Here is a 24,910-nt window from a genome sequence, read left to right as displayed (position 1 = left end):
GTATAACATAATCAGGTCTATTTCTGTTTACTAATTACAATAAGTATATAATTAAAAATATTCCTGGTCACATAGCAGGAACATAGGTAGTACTTAAATTTTGATGTATTTCTTTTTCAACCCCCCCAAAATTAGCTGACAATGTGCAGTGTGTACTCTAGAGGGGATATACACTATACACCACAAGAAACCTTGTAATTGCAATAAAGAACAAAAGACAAACTGCTCAATGGTAGTACACTGAAAAACTGAACATGGGACTCAAAAGATAATTAGATTTAATGGAATGATAAGGAAACCCTGGAAATAATAGGACTTTGTGGTCAAATTATATTAAATTATTAAAAGCTCTCAGTAAAAAGTTAGGTTTCATTTTAGCTAAACATTTGCTGAATGACAGTAAATAGAATAAAGATAGAATTTTTTTGAAAAGAAAAACTGTTTTATTCAATGCTATTCAATTCTATTCAAAATTTTCTCCTTGTGTACTCTAGCAGACTGCTAGCTATCACTAAAGACTATTGTCTCCTCTAGAAATCTCAAATCCAAACCCACTACCATTGAGATATTTCCAAGTCATAGTGACACTATGTAGGGTTTCTGGGGCTGTAAATCTTTAACGGAACAGGTAGCCTTCTTTTTCACCCATGGAATAGCCAATGGATTTGAACTAACAGTTCTGTGGTTGGCTTACCTGGCATCACTACCAAGGTTCCCTAGTCCTCTACCCAGAGCCCTTCAGCAGCAACTGGTGGATGATAGATTGCACAGCCCCAGCCCTATGTTGCCTTATATCATCTAGGAAGCCATGAAATTTGATGTGTACACAATCTTATAAAAACAGTAAGTCAAAGAATTGTTAAAAAAATTATACTTCTGCAAACATAAACCACACACACAAAACAAGCGGATAAGACAGATAGGAAAATGTCCATCACAAAAGGTACAAGATGACATCACAGAGTCCACAGATGGATATAATAACACTGATTATCAATGACCTGAACTCAGGCATTAAAAAGCAGAGGCTAACAGACTGGCTCAGGCAACATAACCCGTCGATCTGCTGCCTCCTGGAGACTCATCTCAAACTTACAGACAAAAACAGGTTGAGAATTAAAGGCTGGAGAAAAACATACCAAGCAAATGGTAATGCAAAAAAAAAAAAAAAAGCAGGCGTAGCAATCGTAATATCTGACCCAAGTGACCCCAAGATACAGGCAATAACATGAGACAAGGAGGGGCACTATATAATGCTCAAGGGAACAATAGACCAAGAACCAGTGAGCATAGTAAACATATATGCACATATTGGGAGACCTGCAAAATTCGTAAATCAAACATTCCAAAAGATGAAAAAAGAGATCACAGGCTCAAAATTATAGTTGGTGACTTTAATACTCCATTTCTGAAAAAGACAGATCATTGGGAAGGAAACTCAACAAGGAGCCTACAGATCTAAATAGCACAATTGAATGACTTGACTTGATAGTTATTTTCAGAGCTTTCCACCCACATGTAAATAATTCACATTCTTTTCAAGCCCAAATGGCACATATTCGAAAATAGTTCACATGCTGGGACATCAGTCGAACTTGAGTAAATTCAAGCACATAGAGGTAATACAGACATCTCTCTCCGATCATTGCGCCATAAAGCTGGAAATTAACAGAAGGACAGTGAAGAAAACAAGGGCAAACAATTGGAGGATGAACAATTTCCTATTGCAAAAGGAGTGGGTATTGACCCAGATCAGAGATGAAGTCAGGAAGTTTCTAGAAACCAATGAGAACCAAAATATGACATACTAAAACCCGTGGGATAGAGCAAAGGCATTTATCAGAGGAAGGCTCATAGCAATAAATGAGCACATTAAAAAAGAAGAGAGATTCGTGGATATGCTGACACAAAACTTACACCAATTAGAGCAGAGTCAACAGAACAACCCTACTAATAGCAAGAGGATAGATATAATAAAAATCAGAGCTGAGATACAGGAGAGGGAAAACAAGAAAACTATGGAAAAAAATAATGCTGCTAAAAGTTGGTTCTTTGAAAGAATTAACAGAATTGATAGACCTCTGGCAAACCTAACCAAAGAAAGGAAGGAACTAACAACATTTGCAAGGACCAGGGATAAACCGGGGACATTGCAACGGACCCTAATGAAATCAAAAGGATAATTACACAGTACTATGAAGGTCTATACTCTAACGAATTCAACAATTTGGAAGACATGGACATGAACACAATCCCTCCCTAGACTATCCCACATGGATGGCAACAACCTCAAGAAACCCATAGCAAAGGAAGAAATAGACAAGGTAATCAAGGGATTACCAACATAAAATCCCCCTGGCCAGATGGCTTCACAGAAGAATTCTACCAAGCATTCAGGGAAGAACTGATACCAATCCTATACAAACTCTTCCAGAACATAGATAAAGAAGGAAAACTACCAAACTCTTTCTATGAAGCTAGTATAACTTTGATACCCAAAGCCCAAAGGGATCAGTTATCAGGCATCAAAGAACAAAAAATCATCATATCATTGGCTGCACACCTCCATGATAGGATCGCTGAAGACAAATGGGTGCATAGCAAATGTGGTGAAGAAAGCGGATGGTGCCCGGCTATCAAAAGAGATAGTGTCTGGGGTCCTAAAGGCTTGAAGGTGAACAAGCGGCCATCTAGCTCAGAAGCAAAAAAGCCCACATGGAAGAAGCACATCGGCCAGTGCGATCACGAGGTGCCAAGGGACCAGGTATAAGGCATCATGCAAAAAAAAAAAGATATGTGTGTGTATGTATGTGTATATGTGTGTATATGTATATATGTATATATATACCATATTAAATGAAGGGGGAAGTGCAGAGTGGAGACCCAAGGCCCAAGTGTCGGCCAATGGAGATCCCCTCATAGAGGGGTTTAGGAGAGGAGATGGGTTAATTAGGGTGCGAGGTAGTACTGATGAAGAACACAGCTTTCCCCCAGATCCTGGATGCTTCCTCCCCCCATCTACCATGATCTGAATTCTACCTTGCAGGGCTGGATAGGACAGAGGCTGTACACTGGTACATATGAGGGCTGAAGGTACAGGGAATCCAGGGTGGATGATACCTTCAGGACCAAGGGTGTGAGGGACGATGCTGGGAGAGTGGGTTGGAAAGGGGGAACTGATTACAAGGATCCACATGTGACCTCTTCCCTGGGAGAGGGACAGCAGAGAAGGGGGGAAGGGAGATTCCGGATAGGGCAAGATATGACAAAATAACGATGTATAAATTACCAAGGGCACATGAGGGAGGGGGGAGCGGGGAGGGAGGGAAAAAAAAAGAGGACCCGATGCAAAGGGCTTAAGTGGAGAGCAAATGCCTTGAGAATGATTGGGGCAGGGAATGTATGGATGTGCTTTATACAATTGATGTATGTATATGTATGGATTGTGATAAGAGTTGTATGAGTCCCTAATAAAATGTAATAAAAGAAAAAAAAGAGAAATGCAAATCAAAACAACTTTGAGATACCACCTAACACCCTCAAAGCCCAATTTAAAAAAATCAGAAAGCACCCGGTGTTGGAGGTGCTGTGGTGAGTTAGGAACTCTCATCCACTGCTGGTGGACCTGTAGGTATGTACAGCCACTATAGAAATTGATTTGGCGATTTCTCAAACATATGGAGTTACCATATTGAGTTACCATATAACCCAGCAATCCCCCTACTGGGAATATACCCAGAAGAGGCAAGAAACAAACTACGGTCAGACATCCATACTCCAATGTTCACTGTGGCACAGTTCACAATCGCAAGGAGTGGGAAACAACCCAAATTTCCATCAACAGATGAATGGATTAAAACACTGTGGTACGGGGGGCGGAAAAGAGGACCTGATGCAAGGGGCTTAAGTGGAGAGCAAATGCCTTGAGAATGATTGGGGCAGGGAATGTATGGATGTGCTTTATACAATTGATGTATGTATATGTATGGATTGTGGCAAGAGTTGTTTGAGTCCCTAATAAAATGTAAAAGAAGAAAAGAGAAAAAAATCATTAGGGCAAAGACTGTACAGATGTGCTTTATACAATTGATGTATGTATATGTATGAACTGTGAAAAGAATTGTATCAGCCCCAATAAATTGTTAAAATTAAAAAAAAAACTGTGGTACATGCTACAATGGAGTACTATGCATCGCTAAAAAGCAGTGATGAACGCATGAAGCATATCGCCGCCTGGGAAGAACTGGAGGAAATTATGTTAAGTGAAGTAAGCCAAGCCAAAAGGACAAGTATAACATGAAACTGCTGAGGTAAGTTTATGTATATAAAGAGAGAACAGAAAGGTAAGTGCAAAAGGGGCACAGGGAAAAAGCTACTGTATACAAACACTCCAGGGGTGAGGTTCAGGTAGTATGGCAGTGGCCAGACCAAATTCAGGGGTACATATGTTAGCCAACTAAAATGGGGATGGAGGGAGGAAAGGGGAAAGGGAAAAAAAAAAGATATGTGAAGGGGGAATAGAGCACTGCCCACCCAAGGGGAGGTATTGTTTGTGTCTCCACAGGGAAAGAGGGACCAGATATAAAGCCAGTGCCAGGTGAATGCAGTGTGCCGGCAAGGAGTGGGGAGCCAGTGGAGGGCCCTGAGGGCTCGGTCCCCATACCAGCTACATGGACAACTGCCCCTCACCCCAGAAGAATTTACTTGAGAGGATGGCACTGAGGCTGAAGCTAGGGGAGAGGGGCATGTCTGATCAGAACAAATGGGAGCAAATGAAGGGGGAGGAAGAGAGAGTGGAGCACATCCTGGCCCATCAGGCCTGGAGGACGATATGCCGCTCTGAACAGCCAATGGAAAGAGTGGACAATATGGCTGATCCCACTAGGAGACATGCCGTCCCTTGATGGCCCAGGGTCTTAAGCGGGACAACACTGGTGACTTGGGGTCGGGACTGGCCCAGAAGGACCCTGTGACACCGAGGCAAACAACTAAAAGCGTGTGGCAGAGCAACCATGGGAGCAGAGCAGGGAGCCCCTGAGGGAGTACAAAGGACAGACTCTGGGCCCAAAGCATGGTACTCCATTGGACCTGACTGAAGGACACACCTGGAGATCAAAAATCAGACCTTGATTTATTTACACGTTTTTCTTTCTTTAACATTTTTTTTCTTTTAATTAGTTTATTCTTCTGTGGGCAATTGGTTTCCTTTTTTGTTGTCATCATTGTATTCTCACTCATCGTCTATCTTGCTATGACTTGATTTTTGGTGCATATTATTATCTCTACAGATCTATCTAGATAAGATAGACTGGATGAATAGTGTGGAGGAGAAAACGGGACTAATGGTTCCGGGGGTGCACGGGAGAGGGGGAGGAGAGGGTAAGGAGGTGGTGCTGACCAACCCAGGGACAGGTGAGCAATAAGTAATCCAAAATCAGTAGCAAGGGTGCTATGAGAGGCCTGGTAGGGATTCAGCAAGGGCAAGGTAACCGAGAGAAATTACTGAAACCCAAATGAAGGCTGAGTATGATAGTGGGACAAGAGGAAAGTAAAAGGAAACAGAGGAAAGAACTAGGTGACAAAGGGTATTTATAGAGGTCCAAAGACTGGAATATACATATGTAAATATATTTATATGAGTGTGAGAAACAGATCTATGTGCATATACTTATAGGTTTAGTATTAAGGCAGCAGATGGACATTGGGCCTCCACTCAAACACTTACTCAATGCAAGAACACGTTGTTCTATTCAATTGGCATTCCAGGATGCACACCTTCCCAACACGATTGCTGAAGACAAATGTGTGTATAAGCAAATGTGGTGAAGAAAGCTAATGGTGCCCGGCTATCAAAATATATAGCCATCTGGGGTATTAAAGGCTCGAGGATAAACAAGAGGCTACCTAGCTGAGACGCATCAAAGCCCACATGGAAGAAGCACACCAGCTTGTCTGACCACAATGTATAGACGGAACCAGTTATTAGACATCAAAGAACTAAAAATCAATATCAATGGGTGCCCACTTCTCTGATATGATCAATGAAGACAAACGTGTGCATACCCAATGTGGTAAAGAAAGCTGATGGTTCCTAGCTATCAAAGGATATAGCGTCTGGGGGTCTTAAAGGCCCGAAGATAAACAAGTAGCTGTCTAGTTCAGAAGCAACAATGCCCACATGGAAGAAACTCACCAGCCTGTGTGACCACGAGCTGTTGAAGGGAGCAGGTATCAAGCATCAAGGAACAAAAAAGCATATCATTGTAAATGTGGGTGAGTGCAGGGTCGAGACTCAAAGCCCATTGGTAGCCAACCGGACACCCATTTACTAAAGGGTTGTGGGGAGGAGATGAGCCAGTCAGGATGCAGGATAGCAATGATTAAACATATAACTTTCCTGTAGCTCTTAAATGCTTCCTCCCCCCAACTCTCAAGATCGCAATTCTACCTTACAAATCTGGCTAGACCAGAGGATGTACATAGGTACAGATAGCAACTGGAAACACAGGGAACCCAGGACAGATGACTCCTTCAGGACCAGTGGTGAGAGTGGCGATGCCTGGAGGTGGAGAGAATGTGGGGTAGAAAGGGGGAACTGATTATAGGAATCTATGTTTAGCCTCCTCCCTGGGGGATGGACAGCAGAGAAGAAGACGGGGGAAGACATGGGACAGTGTAACATGACAAAATAATAATAATTTATAAATGATGAAGGGTTCATGAGGTAGGGGGAGTGGGGAGGGAGGGAGAAATGAGCAGCAGATATTAAGGGCTCAAGTCGAAGGCAAATGCTTTGAGAATGATGATGCCAACAAATGTACATATGTTCTTGACACAATGGATGTATGTATGGATTGTGATAAGAATTGTACGAGCCCACAATAAAATTATTTTTTTAAAAAAGAAAGGTAGGTAGAAATTTATTCGGTACTTAATAAGTTCCTGGCTTAACTTAAGTTGTGGGGATGTTAAAAATATTTACTCAAGCCTGTACCAAAAAATTACTGTTCTCGAAGAGTAGAGGAAGCGAAACAAGGAATTATAATGGGCCTTTGGTAGTCACGATTGCAATGTTTGATTACTTGTTTGAGGCTTTGAGAATAGGCAGGAGGACCTAATGAGCTACATCTTGATAGATGATGATGTGCTACTTTGCTGATGCCCAAATGTGAACAGAGCAAGCTTGAAGAAAAGTTGACAGAACCTAGACAGTAGACAGGTTAGCTGACTTCCCAACATTCTCAATTGCATGTAGTTTTTCCATTTAATTTTTTTATCTCAGTGGCCCTCAGCAGGAATGTTACCAATTCCATTCCACTCCAGAAATGATGAACTTGAGGAAAATAAGTGGAAGGCTGATTTAGACACCTGGGGATGGTGGTGATTTGCAGACATAGCCACATGAATATTGCACACCCAACTATACTTTCTATGGAAGAAAAGGGAAACGAGAATAATCATTACCCTGTGAAGGAAAATTGTAAAGGTTTAATCTGATTTACTTATTATAGTTAGCCTACTGGCCAGGTTTTTGAATCCATCTCAATCTCTTATGAATTTTTATAACTTTCTGGATGGCTCAGAGGAAAACATGTTTCCTGAAAAAGCCTCCAGATAACTCAGAATTATCCCAGAAAGCTCATTCCTGCCATCTGGTTAATCAACAGAGACATCTTGAGACCTGCCTAAGACATAATGAAACTTATTGTTCAGTCTGCTTGCTCATGGTCAGTGATTTTCCTAAAGCCTGAGTTAATGCAAAACATCTGCATGTGACTCACCAAGGGTGTGAATTCCAAAGTAAAAAGTGTGTGTGTTGGACAGGGTTCTCTAAAGAGACAAAACCAGATTGCTAGTAATTATATATAAATATATTTATAAAGATAGATATATAACACAAGAAATGAACCGTTAAATTATATACAGATAGCTAATACAAGAAATTAACAGTTAAATGATAAATTATAAATCAGTGAGACACTAGCAGTCCTTTAAGTCTTGTGAGCTGCCAGTCCTTTTTGTAGAGAGAGCTGGGCTATATAAACCCAGGCAGCAAACAGTAAGGCAGGTCCCCAACTGTCACCAACTGTCAGTCCCCAGCTCCAGAGACCAACATTCCAATTGTGTGGGCTTAAAGGGACCTTAACTTACAGCGACACAGTCCACAGGCTAGGCATCCCACAGGTAGTGTACCCTTTAAATTGAGGCACAGAACAAGCACGGCAGCCACACGCAGGTCCCTGATTAAAGAACGAGAGACAAGCAAGGCGAGGCTCAAGGAGCCATTTATCCCTCGGCCCTTCAATTAATCCTACTTGTGCTTATCGGCCAGGCTGGCACAGTAAACTATCGCAGTGTGTAATCTCTATGTATCCTGATTTCAAACAGGATGCCCTCAAGACAACCGGCACTGCTGTCCACATCCCCGCTGGTGTCACCTTCTCATAAAATCCTTTTCCCAACGTTGAGGGAGGAAATTGGCTCTGCTGCGCCTGGGTACAGACCCTCAGTCGTGGTAACAAAGGAAATAAAACCGAAAGCTTTCATTAGCATATTTTATACCAAAATACACTAAAAACAGAATTGTTGTTGGGTGCTGTTAAGTCAAATAAAACAGAACAAGACACTGCCCAGCCCTGCATCCCTGTTTTTGATTACTGTTTTCAATCCATCTGATATCAACAACACCCTTTGTTCCATGTCCTATTCTGAATACAGCTTGGATTTTTGTTAGTTCCTGTTAATGTAATGCTGCCACTGTTCTTTATCTTCAGCAAAACATTTACATGTGTATATTTATGATGTTGGTTGATAACTTTTACATTCTGTTGGATCACAGTTCTGTTGAATGAGTACAAACATAGATCTAATCTCTTAGACAGGTAAATGTCTTCCCAGTTTCTCAGCATAAATGAGCATCTCCAGTGTTGCAGCCATTTGTTGAAGTATCTCTGTTGGGTTGTTGGGGCATATTGAACTTCTTTCATCAATACTGTTAGTTCTTGATCATATGTTAACCTAATTGTAGTGACTGTATTCTTTGCATCTTTTGATGCTTCCTCCATCATACAATATTTGCCTACAGAATCTTTCAATATTGCAACTCTAGGCAAGAAAAAATTCAAGAAAAATTCAAATGCATTTCCAGCACATAGAAATGCCCTCTGTCAAACCTATAGATACTTGTGGGTAGAGTGCCATTTTCCTCCCACTTCTGTTTAGCTTGCATGTCTACCTGCAAGTATATCTACTCGTACATTACTCTCATTGCATTTTCTACAGGATTGTATATGGAATCTGTTTACCTCGGTGGTCTTCACTCCTGTGCTCCTCCTAGCGTCTTCCTTTGCTTTGATCATTTTGTACTGACCTCTGCATTTTTTATTGCCTGTCCCTACTACTAAGTTAGTGTGTTTAACATCTAGTTAGTGAGTTACCCTCTCTTCCCCTCCCAACTCTGATTACCTTCAAATGACCTTGATTTCTGTGAGTAATCCTTTTCTTGACTTTCTGTAGGTAGCAGCAGTCCTTGTGTGATAGGCTAATCTCACAGCATAATGTCCTACATAATGTCCTTAGCTGTGTTATGACGTGTTTCACATATATGTAGTTATTCTTCAATGCTGCATAGTTTATTGTGTGTTTGTACCATAATGTGTTTATCTATTCATCTGTTAAAAGACACCTGGGTTTCCATCTTCTTGTTATCCTGAATAACGTTTGCTGTCATGAACATGTGCGTCCAAGCTTCTGCTCATGTCATAGCTCTCGTTTCTTGAGGAGATATATACCTGGTGGTGAGTTTGCTGGATCATCTGGTTTGTCTTCTCCAGTGGTTTCACAGGGGCTGCACCATTTTATATTTCCTCCAGCAGTGTATAAGGGTTGTGGTCGCTCCATCCACTCAACAATATTTATTTCCTGTTTTCTTTCAGGGTCCCTTAACATCCAGTTTGGCCTTTTGTTTATCTTTTTAATTACCTTTTGCTTTCTTCATGTATGTTTTTGATGTCATCCCACAATTCATATATTCTTTGAGCATTAATTTTTCATGGGTCAATTCTATTCTTGACATGGTCTCTAAAATTAGATAGGATATACTTAAGGTCATATTTTGGCTTTCATAGACTTATCTTAATTTTCTACAGCCCCAACTTGAATCTGCATATGAGCAAGCTATGGTCTGCTCTGAAGTCAGTCTGTGGCTTTATTCTGATTTATGATATTGAGCTTTGTCATTATCTCCTCCCACGAAGCATATGATTTAATTTATACTTTTTCTATCTGGAAATGCCCACATGTATAGTCACCATTTCTATTGTTAAAAAAGATACAGGTAATGAATAGGCTGTTGGTCTTGCAAAATTCTATCATATGATCTCCAACATCTTTTCTATTATCACGGTCATATTTTTCAACTACTGATCCCTTTGTTTCCAACTTTCTCATTCAATCATCAGTAATTATCAATTCACCTTAATTATTTGTTTTATCATTATCAGATCATACTACAGAAGTTGGTAAAAATCTTCAATTTTGCTTTAGTGGTTGTTGTGTAAATTTAGATAAAAGTTGTATAAACCAGTCTTCCTTGTAGGCATATGGATATTATCCTATCATTAAAAGCATTATACATTTTTGAATATGATTGTTATACCAATACTCATCCTCAATCCTGGAATAGACCATATGATTGTCTGATTCAAAATGGCCAATATTCCTTATAGGACAAAACCCACCTTCACAAAGACATTACTGAAAATATGGGTGCTAAAGGCAAAGTGTAGTGAAGAAACCAGATGGGACTCAGCTATCAGAAAGAATAGCATCTGGGGTCTTAAAGTCTTGTCTTCAAGCAAGCAGCCATCTAAGTGAGGCACAAACTAAGTCCACATGGAAGAAGCACACCAGCCTGCGTGATCCAAGGATTATAAGTAATAAAATCCAAATCTGATGGAAGAAATGGTATCAGAACTTCAATTGTGAACACTCAGTTTGGAGAAGGCTATGGATGACAGTGGAAGTCCAAGATCCATTTTGCAGGATCCTCACCTGAATTCAGACTCTGGTGCATCCTCTGCGACCATGAGTGAAACATAAAATGACCTTGCTATCAGTCAGAGAGCATTGTAACGTTTGTTGTGGAAGACATAGTTAAGTGACAATGTAGCAGCTTATCATTGACCTCCTTTTTGACTCATTTTAAATTTGAGTTTTTAATATTTTCTACCTTCTTCTAAATTGTTTTTTTTCTGTGATTTATCTGATCACTGTTGTTGGTTTTTTGTTTGTTTGCTTGATTTGCTATTTCAATTTTGTTCCGATTTTCTGTATATGAAATCAAGGACAGGTAAATCTACACAAACAGTGACTGGATTAATAATTACCTGGGGCATGGCAGGAGAGGTTGGGGGAAACAGGAGCAACAATTGAGTAGGAGAGAAGTGTTGTGAAATGGTGGTGGTACTCGCACAGCTCTTCTTCATACACTAGATTGAGTGAATGGTACAGTATGTGCACTATATGCTAATACAACTATCTTTAATTGGCCCATACAAGGCCACTTCCACTCACTAATGCCTCACCAGTTAGTAGATTCACACTTGCTATATTCCACGTTCCAAATATTAGTGGGCATTTGAAGCGGTTTCTTCTGATTTTGAGTAGTGCTAATTCAACAAAAAAAGGTTCCTGAAACTATAGTGTATCCACATCTTTAAGATCAACTCTATTTTAAGAAACCAAATTCCTAAGTTGTATTTTGAGTGACTTCCAACCTGAGGAGCTCACCTCCTGGTACGATTCTACCCTGGTATTCATAAGAAGGTTTTTGTTGACCAGGTTTTTTGGGGAAATAAATCATCAAGTCTTTCTTTCCAGTCTGTCTTAGTTTGAAAGGTCGGTTGAAACCTGTCCAGCATTGGTGACTTTACGTTGAAGACCAGTGTTACAGTTACCAGTATCAGAGCAGTATGCAAACCACGGTAGTACAATAAATTGACCAATGAGTGCTGGAAATAACGTCTAATGAACATAAGTTTTTGTAGTTTTACCTATTTATGTCATTTCATAAAAGTAACTACATAAAATATTTGTGTGTGACTGATTTTAATCAACATAATTTCCTCTAGGTTCATCTAAACTATGATTTGGAAACTCATTTTGTCTTTAGTAATCCCTTATATATGTATATATATATCCATTCATTCCTTGATGGGCATTTGGATTGATCCCATTTTTTGGCTAATGTGATTAGTGCTGTAAGAACATAGGTGTGCAAATATCTGTTCATATCATTTCTATTAGAACCAGAGGGTATATACCTAACAGTAGAACTGCTGGGTCATAATGTCAACTCCAGCTCTCATTCTTTGAGGACCACAGACGCTTCTCTGTTGTCTAATGATACTGAGCCTTTTTCCATGTGCCTGTTGGCCATTTACATATCTTCTTTGGTAAAATATCTGCTTATGACACTTATCATTCAGCTTTTGATTAGATGATCTTGTGGTTATTAAGCTATAGACGTTTTCTACATGTTTAGCTATTAGACCTTGCTAGTTATCTCACTCCCAAATATTTTTTTCCATCTGTAGGTTGTCTCTATTCTTTCAATAAAGTCTTTTGATGAACACAGCGTTTGACATTTCAGAGGTCCCATTATCGATTTTGTTTTCTGTTACTCATATATTTGTTGCTGTGTTTGGTAACTTAACCTTGGGATGGGGGAACTCCAAAGCTTTATACTTATATTTTCTTATAAGAACATTATAGTTTTTGATGTAATATTTAAGTCCTAGATTCTCTTTGAATTTGTTTTTAATGTATGGTGTGATGATAGTTCTTGCTTAAATTTTCTGCATATGGAAATCTAGTTTTGCCAGAATTGATTTTTTAATTAAGCAAAAAACCCTCTACATTTTAAATGGCTCAACTTTATGGTACACTACAAAATAAACATGAAGTAAATTTTCCTGATGTCATTTTCTGTGTGTGTGGAAGAAGACGTATAGTCCCAAGAATGACCTATTAACTCTTTCAGAGTCAGTTCCAACTGCCTTTCAGTTCCCCCTTCTCATTCATTTCTGCTTCCTCTTCTCAGTCACACTTTATATCCTGCCATTCTCTTAAGGGAGTACTCCTGTCTACGCTCCCATTTAATCTTGCAAGCATCACATAAATGTCATCTCCTCTAAACAGCATTCTCTAAAGTAGCTGGGTAAAATAATTCTTTCTGTGTCCCTATGTCATTTTCTTTATAATCTCACTTCCTATAGCACTCATTAGAAGCCTTGGTGTTGCAGTAGTCAAAGTACCTAGCTGTTCACCCAAAGGTAAGCAGTTCAAACCTACCTGCCAAGCACACTGTGGGAGAAAATGTGTCAGTCTAATTCCATAAAAATTTACCAGAGTGGCAATACTGGGAGGGTGGAAGGAGGGTGGGGTGGAAGGGAGGAACTGATTACAAGGATCTATATATAACCTCCTCCCTGGGGGACGGACAACAGAAAAGTGGGTAAAGGGAGACACTGGACAGTGCAAGATATGACAAAATAATAATTCATAAATTAAAAGGGCTCATGAGAGGGGAGAGCGGGGAGGGAGGGGAAAAATGAGCTGATGCCAGGGGCTTAACTGGAGAGCAAATGTTTTTAGAATGATGAGGGTAATGAATGTGCAAATGTGCATTACATGATTGATGTATGTATGGATTGTAATAAGAGTTATATGAGCCCCTAATAAAATGATTAAAAAAAACTGGTAACATTTTTTTCTTTTTTTACATTCTATTAGGGGCTCATACAGCTCTTATCACAATCCATACATATACATACCTCAATTGTATAAAGCACATCTGCACATTCCCTGCCCCAATCATTCTCAAAGCATTTGCTCTACACTTAAGCCCTTTGCATCAGGTCCTCTTTTTTTTCCCCTCCCTCCCCGCTCTCCCCTCCCTCATGTGACCTTGGAAATTTATACATTGTTATTTTGTCATATCTTGCCCTATCTGGAGTCTCCCTTCCCCCCTTCTCTGCAGTCCATCTCCCAGGGAGGAGGTCATATGTGGATCCTTGTAATCAGTTCCCCCTTTCCAACCCACTCACCCTCCACTCTCCCAGCATTGCCCCTCACACCCTTGGTCCTGAAGGTATCATCCACCCTGGATTCCCTGTGCCTCCAGCCCCCATATGTACCAGTGTACAACCTCTGCCCTATCCAGTCCTGCAAGGTAGAATTCGGATCATGGTAGTTGGGGGGAGGAAGCATCCAGGATCTGGGGGAAAGCTGTGTTCTTCATTGGTACTACCTCACACCCTGACTGACCCATCTCCTCTCTTAAACCCCTCTATGAGGGGATCTCCAGTGGCCGACACTTGGGCCTTGGGTCTCCACTCTACACTTCCCCCTTAATTCAATATGGTATACACACACACACACACACACACACACACACACATATATACATTTTTTTTTTTTGCATGATGCCTTATACCTGGTCCCTTTGGCACCTCGTGATCGCACTGGCTGGTGTGCTTCTTCCATGTGGGCTTATTTGCTTCTGAGCTAGATGTCCGCTTGTTCACCTTCAAGCCTTTAAGACCCCAGATACTATCTCTTTTGATAGCCGGGCACCATCAGCTTTCTTCACCACATTTGCTTATGCACCCATTTGTCTTCAGCGATCCTATCATAGAGGTGTGCAGTCAATGATATGATTTTTTGTTCTTTGATGCCTGATAACTGATCCCTTTGGGACCACTCGATCACACAGGCTGGTGTGTTCTTCTATGTGGACTTTGTTGCTTCTGAGCTAGATGGCCGCTTGTTTATCTTCAAGCCTTTAAGACCCCAGTCACAATCTCTTTTGATAGCCGGGCGCCATCAGCTTTCTTCACCATATTTACTTGTTCACCCACTTTGGCTTCAGCAGTTGTGTTGGGAGAGTGAGCATCATAGAGTTCCAATTTAATAAAAGAAAGTATTCATGCATTGAGGGAGTGTTTGAGTAGAGGCCCAAGGTCTTTCGGCCACCTTAATACTTAACCTATAAATATAGACACATTGATCTATTTCCCCATCCTCAAATATATATTTGCATGTACATGTCTTTGTCTAGACCTCCATAAATGCCCTTTGACTCCTAGCTCTTTCCTCCATCTCCCTTGACTTTCCTCCTGCCCTACTACCATGCTCTGTCTCCACCTGGGCTACAGCTATACCTCTTCTCTCCGCAACCTTACCCTTGATCATTCCCCACCAGGCCTGCCACTCCCCTCTCTACCATTTTGGGTCCCATGTTGTTCCCTTGTCCCTGTGTTTGTTAACACCACTTCCTTACCCCCCTACCTCCCCCCACCCCAAGTCCCCCCCAGAACTGTCGGTCCCTTTGTTTTTCCTCCAGATAGCAGCCTGTCCTATTCAGACAGACCTGTGGAGACACTAACATGCATGAAAACAAAACAGAGGAAAACAAAGCAACAGTGTAATAAGAGTTATATGAGCCCCTAATAAAATGATTTTTTTAAAACTGATAAAATTTTTTTTAAAAGAAAAAAGATTTTTAAAATACACAAACTTAAAAGCTCACTATGCAGTTCTACTCCATCATTCACTCCATACAGTGGTGTAGTGGTTACAGGCCGCGCTGCTAAACCACCAGCCGTTCCAAAGGAGAAAAAAAAGCAGCTTTCTGTTTCTGTAAAATTGACAGTCTCAGAGACCCTCAGGGGCAGTTTTACTCTGGTCTGTGGGCATCGACTCGATGATGGCAGTGGTCTGAGTTGATGAGACAGGACTGAGTTGGCAGTTGGTGTGAATAATATTCATTGTAGATTTAGAAGGTGTATTTCCAGCATTTTCCATTGGTATGGAATCACAGCAACTTTTTGGGAGAGAGCTGTGGCCATCCCCTCCCATGTGTATGACAGTTCAGCCCTAACTGAGGGGGGTTCTGAAGTAGCCTCTAAGATGAGACTGAGCAATCCCCACCTTTTCAGTATTTACGGCATTGTGTAATCTCCTCCCCTAGACTGTGGGCTGGACCTACAGACTAGCTTCTATTGAAGAGAACAAAGAAATGGCTGTACAACACTGTGGAGATTTTATTATGAAAGAACTGTGCTTCCCATCTTGTGTGCTCTTGCACATTCTCTTAGATCCCTTAATAGCATGGGGAAGTAGGGAGTGGGGCTGGGGGAGGGGTAGACCTGCTGCCATGTTATGAGCTAGCCCTATGGAGAGGCTTAAGTGGGGGAGAAGTTGAAACCTACAGTTAACAGCTAATGAGGCCAGCCAAGGGTGTCCTTGGAAGCAGATTCTCCAGCCTCAGTTGAGCCTCAGACTGATTGCAGTCCGAGTTGAAGCTTGATTTCCCTGAACAGAACCATCCAGTGAATCTGCACCTGGATCCCTAACTCTCCTAATAACAACTGTTTACTATGTTGCCATGTTTTAGAGTACTTTGTAGGCAGCAATAGCTAATTCATGCAGACAATTCATCTCTGAGTGCTGGGCTCAGCCCCAGGAGGGGAGACTATTCTGTTGTTATCTGCTGTTCCTATACTCTTTAGAATTCGCTCTACTTCTTACAAACGGATCTTTCGTTACTCCAACTTGTTGCTGTTAATAAAAATGCTTTGTATTACGCTTTGCCTGTTTAATTGCCATGTGCTTTTTATCCCCGGATAGCTACCAGGCAATGTTGATGCTGTAGTGCAGAAGACTACACTTTGAAAAGCACTGGCTTCGAGCAACCTTGATTCAGCTCCTGGAGCTGGGCTCGTGTTCTCTGAAGTCTACAAGCACAATACAATCAAGTGAGAGCAAGGGAAGAAATGGCTTAGACATGTAGCCAACTGCTTCAAATACTGTCCACAGGGAAGCAACTGCTACGACACTGGTTCATTAGTCACTATGCCTAACATTTTAACCAACCTGAAAACAAACCCACTGGGAAGTGACTTACCACCCAGACTGCAAATCTTTACAGCCTCATCTTGCTCCAGACGAGGGGCTGGTGGGCTTGAAATGCCAACTCTGTGGTTAGCAGCCCAATGACTAGCCTACAGCACCAACTGAATGCCTAAATATTTGGACCAATGTTGTAAAGTAAATTAACTAACTAAATAAATAGATAAATAACACAAAAAACTTAAGAAAAATAATTAAAGACATGAGCTGGTTTTAAAATTGGAGGTAAATTTTATTATCGATTGTTGCTGTTTGCTACTAACATCAACATGGAATGAAATGGTATCTATCTCGTGTCCTATCCATGATTGTTATGATCCATTAGGTTTCCATTAATAGATTTTCAGAAATAGATTTCCAGGTCTTTCTTCCTAGTCTATTTCAGTCTGGATGCTCCACTGAAACCTGTTCAGCAAGGTAGCAGCATACAAGCCTCCACTGACATAGGTGGTGGCAGCTGCACATACTGTGCACCAAACCCCAAGGAAAGGTGAGAATTTTACCACAGAATCACAACTGCCCTGCCCCCTTGAGTGACTGATTATACCACACACATCCACAGAGAATATGAAATGAGAGTAGATCAATTACTTTGAAGAATTTTCAGTAATAACATTTTATTGTGTTGATCAATTTTATGTGATCTTACTCATTTCTTATCTCCTAATCCACAGCGACCACCTTTGGGCACAAAACTCCAGGAATCTCTAACCTGTCACCTGATTTTGGATTTGCCAATTGATCACAATAGTTTAAAGGAATTTTCTGATAAATGAATCAACCATATTCTCTCCCTCTTAAATACATGCATATAGTATGCATATACATACACATATGTTTTTTACTGGGTTTGTTTCTGTATAGAACTCTGATTCTCTAAAGAACCGTAAGATACATATCATTAAAAGCAAATTGTTCTTCAATACCTAACTTGCAAATTAACAAATTAATTTTTATGAAATGCCATGCATATCAAAGCAAATGCATGCTTTGCTGTTTCTTATCTTAATTAGAATCTGTTTCCCTCAGTGCCATCAAGTTAAGCCCAACTCAGAGTGATAGCGCAGGGTAGAGTAGAATTGCCCTGGCAGGTGTCAGAGACTCTACCTGTTTACAGGAGTAGAGACTCTCATCTTTATCCACTGGAGCAACCGGAGGTTTCAAACCGCTGACCTTGTGAGTGCCAGCCCAATGCATAAGCAAGAATGGTGACACTCTGCCTCACATTCTTTTGACACCTTACCAGTAGAGACCAGTCCCTAAATAAGAACATCATGCTTGTAAAGTAGAGGAGCAGCAAAAAAGACAATGGCCCTGGGCAAGATGTACTGACAATAGGCTGCAAGACAAGACCATTTGTGAGGATGGTGCAGGACCAGGCCGTATTTTGCCCTAGGGTTGCTATGAGTCAGAATTGACTTGATGCCTTTTAACATCATTTTAAGAATTAAAAATAGAATAACCTGCCAATCATGAAAGACTCTAGGCCAATGAACTTAATCATAATATCTCATGCCTTTTCAATCAATAACCCACACTCATTTTCTGCATTTAAAAATTCTGATCCTTATCTCCCTCCAATGTTCTCTTCAAGCACAAAACCATCTTCACCCCTCCTTTCTTCAGCATGTAATCACAGTCAAAGCAGGAAACCTCACCTCAAGGCACAGGCTTGGTTGCTCACTCCTTCTATTTTGACTAGCACACAGATAGATGTTAATTTGTAGGTTAATTAAACTGATATACAGTTGAGGTCAAACCATGTTTATCAAGATATGAAAGGTTAAAAGAAAACTAGTTTCAGAACTTGAGTTGAACCAGGGGTTCTCGTTGTGAGAGTGAAAACGAAATTCAATATTCCTCCCAACTCTTTATTGTTCTCAGGTAGACTTTGCTTGTCATCATCAAATAGATATCTGGAGTTCTTTTCACTCATTTGTCATTAGGCAGTACAGTGACCTCCTTTCTCAGAGGATAGCAACTGATAATAATTTTTTAAATGCTCCTAGTGGTTTATTTTGTTACAGAATTCATGAACAGCAAGTTGCAAATATAAAAGCTATGTAATAGTAAGTCCAAAAACATGAATTAAAAATTCATAGAAACCTTGGTTAAACCAAAACACCAAAGTGCAAAGCTATTGTTTGTCAACATATCCTTCATCAGTGGTAGATTCTTGATCTATCCCAATGGTTCTCACCTGTGGGTCCTCATTGTGGATCAACTGACCCTTTCACAAGAGTCGCTCGATTCATAACAGTAGCAAAATTACAGTTATGAAGTGGCAACAAAAATAATTTTATGGTTGGAGGGGTCACCACCACATGAGGAACTGTATGAAAGGGACGTGGCATTAGGAAGGTTGAGAAACACTGATCTATACACTTCTGAAGGCAGTGTGTCCATCTCTCGACCCCTTCCTCAAAGAACTCTATATGCTTTGCTTTACATGACATTAAATTGCGCTCCTTGTGAATGCTGAGTTTCTGGGAACAAAATGACGTCGAAAGGGACAAGATCAGGACTACAGGGTGGATGGCTAGGGTTGTCCACTGAAATGCTCATAGGGCAGCCCTTGGGATGCTTGAAGAATGAAGACATCCACTACTGTGATGGAAAACAATCCCTTGATGCGCCTTTCCTGGGTTTTATCTCACCTGTGCAGTTTCCGATTCCATTCCGACTCACAGGAACCCTCTAAGGCCCAGGAGAGCCCTCTCAGGGCTGTAAAGTTTTAAGAAAGCACGGAGGGGCTGGAGGGGCAGCAGGAGGGTTTGGAACCACAGCTATTTAGGTTAGAGGCCAATCTCTAAGCACTCCGCCACTAGGGCGCCTTATAACAAGAAGGGCATGCCAATATCCAAGGCTTTCCTCATTTCCACATTTCCCCTGTAAAATTAGCTTTTGTCTAGACGCCCTGCTTCCAATTCCTGGACACACAAGCTATGGTAACATGCATTAACCAAGCCTCTGCATCAATAGCACAGACATTTACAAAATGATATAAGCTAAAATACTTAAAACAAGACTCGACACTAATACACAATGGTTTTTTTGGTTGTTGTTTCTACGTCGTAAACTCAGAGCCAGGCACCGTTGGCCAGATCCAACGAGGGAACTGGCCTTAAGAAAAATGTGCACGGAACAGGTTGTCCGTGGTTACAGTCCCTCACTAGACTAGGTGACTTGTCGCCCAGACATCAAACGACATAATAGCCACCCTAGCCCTGAAAGGCATTTCCAAGCGCCAGGAAACAGGGCGCTCCATAACTGCGTGACAGAAGTAACCATTTCAGAAAGGCCGGGGCAGAGCATCCTGCTCCGCCTGGGACAAGATCAGAACTCGGCAGCAGAGAAGCGCGCGAAGACGCCACCGGCGGCCTCCGCGGCCCGGGCGCGAGCGGGTCACGTGGACGCGCTGCCGGGCGCGAGCGGGTCACGTGGACGCGCTGCCGGGAGCGAGCGTGTCACGTGGACGCGCTGCCGGGGGCGGGGCGAACGGGCGCTACCAAGGCCCGCGCTCCCCTCTCACGCCCCCCCCCCCCGCCTCACGGCGCGGCCCACGGGCGGACGGACGCGGGCCACGGCCTCACCTTGCCGTCGTTGTGAAAAGGCAGGCCGAGCTCCCCCGCGGGGGCCGGGGGCCGGGCCTTGTCGGAGTCCTCGGCCGCCCCGGCGGCCGGCAGCGCCGAGGAGGCCGCCTCGTAGTCCGGGAAGGGGTTGGGAAACGCTCGCTCCTCCATGTCTGCGTCTCCGCCCAGATGCAGCTTGAGTCTCTTGGACATGGTCTCGCCCATCGCCGCCGCGCGCCCCTGGCCCCGGCTCGCGGCCGCGCGGCACGGCGCGCGCGCGGGGACAAACCTCCTGCACCGGCGTTTGCCGCGCTCGCCTCCGGGCTCGCGCTCAGGGGCGCGGCCGCCGCGCTCCGGGAGCCCGGGGCCGGCCGGTGGGCCGCGGCTTCCTTTCGGGAGGCAGCGCCCGCGAGTCGGGGAGCCGAGCGGGGCCGCGGGGCCCGAAGGAGCCGCTCCTCAGGGTCCGCCGTTCGGCGGGTGCCTTGCACATCTGGCTGCAGCCAGCTCGCCGCGTGCTGCCCCGGCCCTGGTCCAGACGCCGCGCTCCGCCGGGGAGCCGAGCGCCGGGGAGCAGCTGTGCTGGGGGGGCGCTCCGGCGCGGTGCGCCCGGGCTGCCGCTGCGGCGGCGGTTCAGGGTCCGCTCACGCCCCCAGCCGCACCTTCGGGTGCGCGACGGGGCTGGCTCCCCAGAGTCTGCAGAGGCTTCCCGGGTCGCCGCGCTCCGCTGCTCTTCCTCTGCGCCCCAGCGTTCCCTTGGCGATTTTCTGGTGAAAACCCGAAGCCCGCCAGGAGGACGTGTCCGCAAGGAAAACCTGTCGAGAAGAATTCACAGGCATTCAAGGTGTGTGCGTTTTGCAAACCAGGGAGAGCGCTTCAGCCTCAATCTGCGTGTTCACCAGCCTGGAGATGCCGCCGTTGTCTCGGCTCCCTGGTGCACCACACACTGGAATAGCAACAACCCTCCGTTTGATTTAAGAAAAAAATCACATATTTTCTAAAAAGAAAAAATTCAAAACAAGCTTAAATACTGCAAGGATAGTCTCCTGAGGGAAGGAGGGGGCCAGAGACTGTCCCTCCCATTCATCACTGTTGGGAGGGGGATGTCTGGAGGAGGAGCCACAGGCCTCTCCCCCCCTCCTTTTTAATGTTTTGCTTTCAGTCCCTTTGTTTTGGTTAAATGGATACCTTTGACAGCAAGCAACAATGTACAAGCATACTTAATCCAATAAACTCATATTGATTTGACCAGAGATTACTACAATATGAATATAAATTTCCCAGACACACATACAAATCAATATTTGTATTTACATAATCACAGTGCGCTTAACTTCAAAAATCGTTGTTAGTTATCTATGTTGTCTTGGTTGGTTCTTGGTTGATTTTGGAGCCAAATCAATGGGATGATTTCACCTTCTTGAGGAAAATGCTATTTTTCAGTTTTTTCCTATTTAGCAAACATTGATTGAGTGACAGATGGTACTAGGTGATGAAGAAAGAGAGGTTAAAATTGTTTCTTGCCTATTTTAGATTCTCAATCTAGAGGATTGGAAAAACTAGGATTACAATAGAAAGTGATAGAGATACTCTTCTGGAACCCAGCATGATACACATTAATAGAAATAAAATGTAAAGAGAAAACAAACCAAACAATAACAACAACAAAATGACAATAAGCCCAAGGAAAGATGGACACACTGCTGTCTCTGGAAGTAATAAGAACACCTGCCTTCCTACTACTGCCATAGCTATTGTCTCAGCAAACTGCATGGAGCTGCATATAAAACACACCCTTCTGAGGGGAACTCCAATGTAAAACACACTCTTCTGAGGGGAATTCCAATGCAGACGATACTTTTAAAGAAATACTCAGGTACTCAGAATTCAAAACACTGAACAGACATCCCAGTAGACCTGTTTTAGGGCCATCCTTTGCTAAATTCCCTAGAGACACAAAAACAGCATATATATGTGTGTGTATGTATATGTGAGAAATTATATCAGAAAGCAGCTCACATACTTATAGAAGTGGGTAAGTCTGGTCAGGTTTCAAGTCCATGGGTCAAAATTTAGGCTGGAGATGTTTCCTGACTCATAGGTGCAGAGGCTGATGAATCCAAAATCTATGTGAAGATGACAGCCAATGTGTGCAGAAGCAATTGAATCCAGGGTTGGCAGCTCAGTTGGCAGTCTGCTGATGACTCAGAGGTTCAGCAGGCAATGTGGCAGGCCATAGCCTCAGCCAGATGCAGCAAAAAGCAAACAAGCTTTTCCATAGCATCCGCTTATGTTGGAAGCAGATCACAACCCCAAGGAAATAGCCTTCCAGTTGATTGCTTCAGGGTTGTGATCTGAGTAAGGGTGTTGTATCCCACCTAATCTTACAACTGATTAGCTGCTCATAGCAGCTCTCGTGTGGAGGTGATTACATTGTGTTAGATCATAGAGAATTATTGGGTCTTAACTGCTAAACCGCTGACAATCTGGGCTCAGTGAAGCCAACACAGAACCTAAATATCACACTTTCCTTCATTAATCACTTATTCCTGAGTCCTTATTCTCCCACAATGAAGAACGTGTTCTCAATGCTCCCAACTTTTCATATCGACCCTGTTTAGAAAATTATTCCACTAATTACTGACATCGACCACTCTTAGGAGCCCTTCCCAACAGCAGGGACTTCACTAGACACCCCGCAGCGTTGTTCCCTGATGATGCCTGAGTTACGCTGTCTATAAGTAGAGCAGATTTGCCCACTACCTTAGGCTTTGCTACACGGAGCCTGGTACCTTTGAGATGTCTCCATCCTAGCAGGCTGAGGGTGCCCTGGTAGCACAGCAGTAAAGCATTGGCTGTGTGGCCTGCAGTTTGAAACCACCAGCCACTCTGTGGGAGAAAGATGGGGCTTTCCACTCCTGTAAAGAGTGACGGTCGCATAAACCCACAGAGGGGTCGCTATGAGTCTGCATCAACTCGCAGTGTGCTTTTGGAGCGTGGCCTGAAGAGTCTCTCGTTCTTTTTTTTGTGGCGGACAACTTTTGGGAAAATCCATGAACTCACCCTATGGAAAAACAATACTTTTCGACACTTTCAATATATTTTTTAACATTTTATTAGGGGCTCATACAACTCTTATCACAATCCATACATATACATACATCAATTGTATAAAGCACATCTGTACATTCGTTGCCCTAATCATTTTCTTTCTTTTTTCTTTTCTTTTTTTACATTTTATTAGGGACTCATACAACTCTTATCACAATCCATACATATACAAACATCAATTGTATAAAGCACATCCGTACATTCTTTGCCTTAATCACTCTCATAGCATTTGCTTTCCACTTAAGCCCTCCGCATCAGGTCCTCTTTTTTTCCTCCTCCCTCCCTGATCGTTAGAATATTTTCCTACATGCTGTGCAGTCTACAAGATTCCCTGCCCTGAGCAGATATCTCAATACATTATTATTCAGAGTAGTGGCGATTCGTTTTCCATCTCCCTCTTTCCTAGTTCTTTGCAGAAATTTTTTCACACAGAAGACATGGGGGTCCATGCTACTGCTGTTTCTATCAACAGGACCCCCTACCTCTGACAGCCAGTTCTTTAGACATGGTCACTTGAGACATCGACATGGCAACTTTCTGTCTATCTTAGGCCAAATCAAATCCTTTGGTAAAAAAGCCTCATTTTTTTTTAACAATTTATTGGGGCTCATACAATTCTTATCACAGTTCATACATATACATACATCAATTGTATAAAGCACATCTGTACAGTCTTTGCCCTAATCATTTTTTTCTCCTCTTCTCTTTTTTTACATTTTATTAGGGACTCATACAACTCTTATCACCATCCATACATATACATACATCAATTGTATAAAGCACATCCATACATTCCCTGCCCCAATCATTCTCAAGGCATTTGCTCTCCACTTAAGCCCCTTGCATCAGGTCCTCTTTTTTTTTTCCCCTCCCTCCCCTTTCCCCCCTCCCTCATGTGCCCTTGGTAATTTATACATAAAGCCTCATTTTTTTAAAACAAGTTCACAAGGGGAATACAGGATTAAAGATCTCTCCATTCCAAGCAAATCATCTGGAGTGCTAGGAACAGTTGGCAACTGACCTTTCCATCTAAAGAAAACACAACCAAAGGAATCTAGCTGAGAAAAGGAACATCCACGGTGACCTGAATGAAACTTGGTAACGACTCCAGGTTGGAAACTCTGAAGGGCTCCAAGGAGCAAGACTTCTTATTGCAGGGGGTGGATTTTCCTGGAAGAGAGTGTGTTTGTCGGACTGAGAACCGCAGCGGGTGTGTATCTTGCAGAGCCCATCACTTTGACATAGGAGAGTCAGGC

General features: G+C 42.6%; 1 protein-coding gene across 1 annotated transcript in view; it reads right to left on the bottom strand.

The window, feature by feature from the left end:
• The window catches only part of LANCL2 (LanC like glutathione S-transferase 2), a 66,887-nt gene extending 46,024 nt beyond the window's left edge, over positions 1 to 20,863 (bottom strand). The window contains exon 1 of the mRNA XM_075558157.1: positions 20,568 to 20,863. Within this exon, the coding sequence (XP_075414272.1) occupies positions 20,568 to 20,771 (204 nt within the window). The 5' untranslated portion in view covers positions 20,772 to 20,863. The remainder of the gene's footprint in view (positions 1 to 20,567) is intronic.
• Between the last annotated feature and the right edge of the window lie 4,047 nt (positions 20,864 to 24,910).

The sequence above is a fragment of the Tenrec ecaudatus genome, chromosome 9 (genome assembly GCF_050624435.1).
Source record: "Tenrec ecaudatus isolate mTenEca1 chromosome 9, mTenEca1.hap1, whole genome shotgun sequence".
Taxonomy (NCBI): domain Eukaryota; kingdom Metazoa; phylum Chordata; class Mammalia; order Afrosoricida; family Tenrecidae; genus Tenrec; species Tenrec ecaudatus.
The sequence above is the reverse complement of the archived record's forward strand: the minus strand, read 5'-3'. Positions and strand labels throughout refer to the sequence as shown.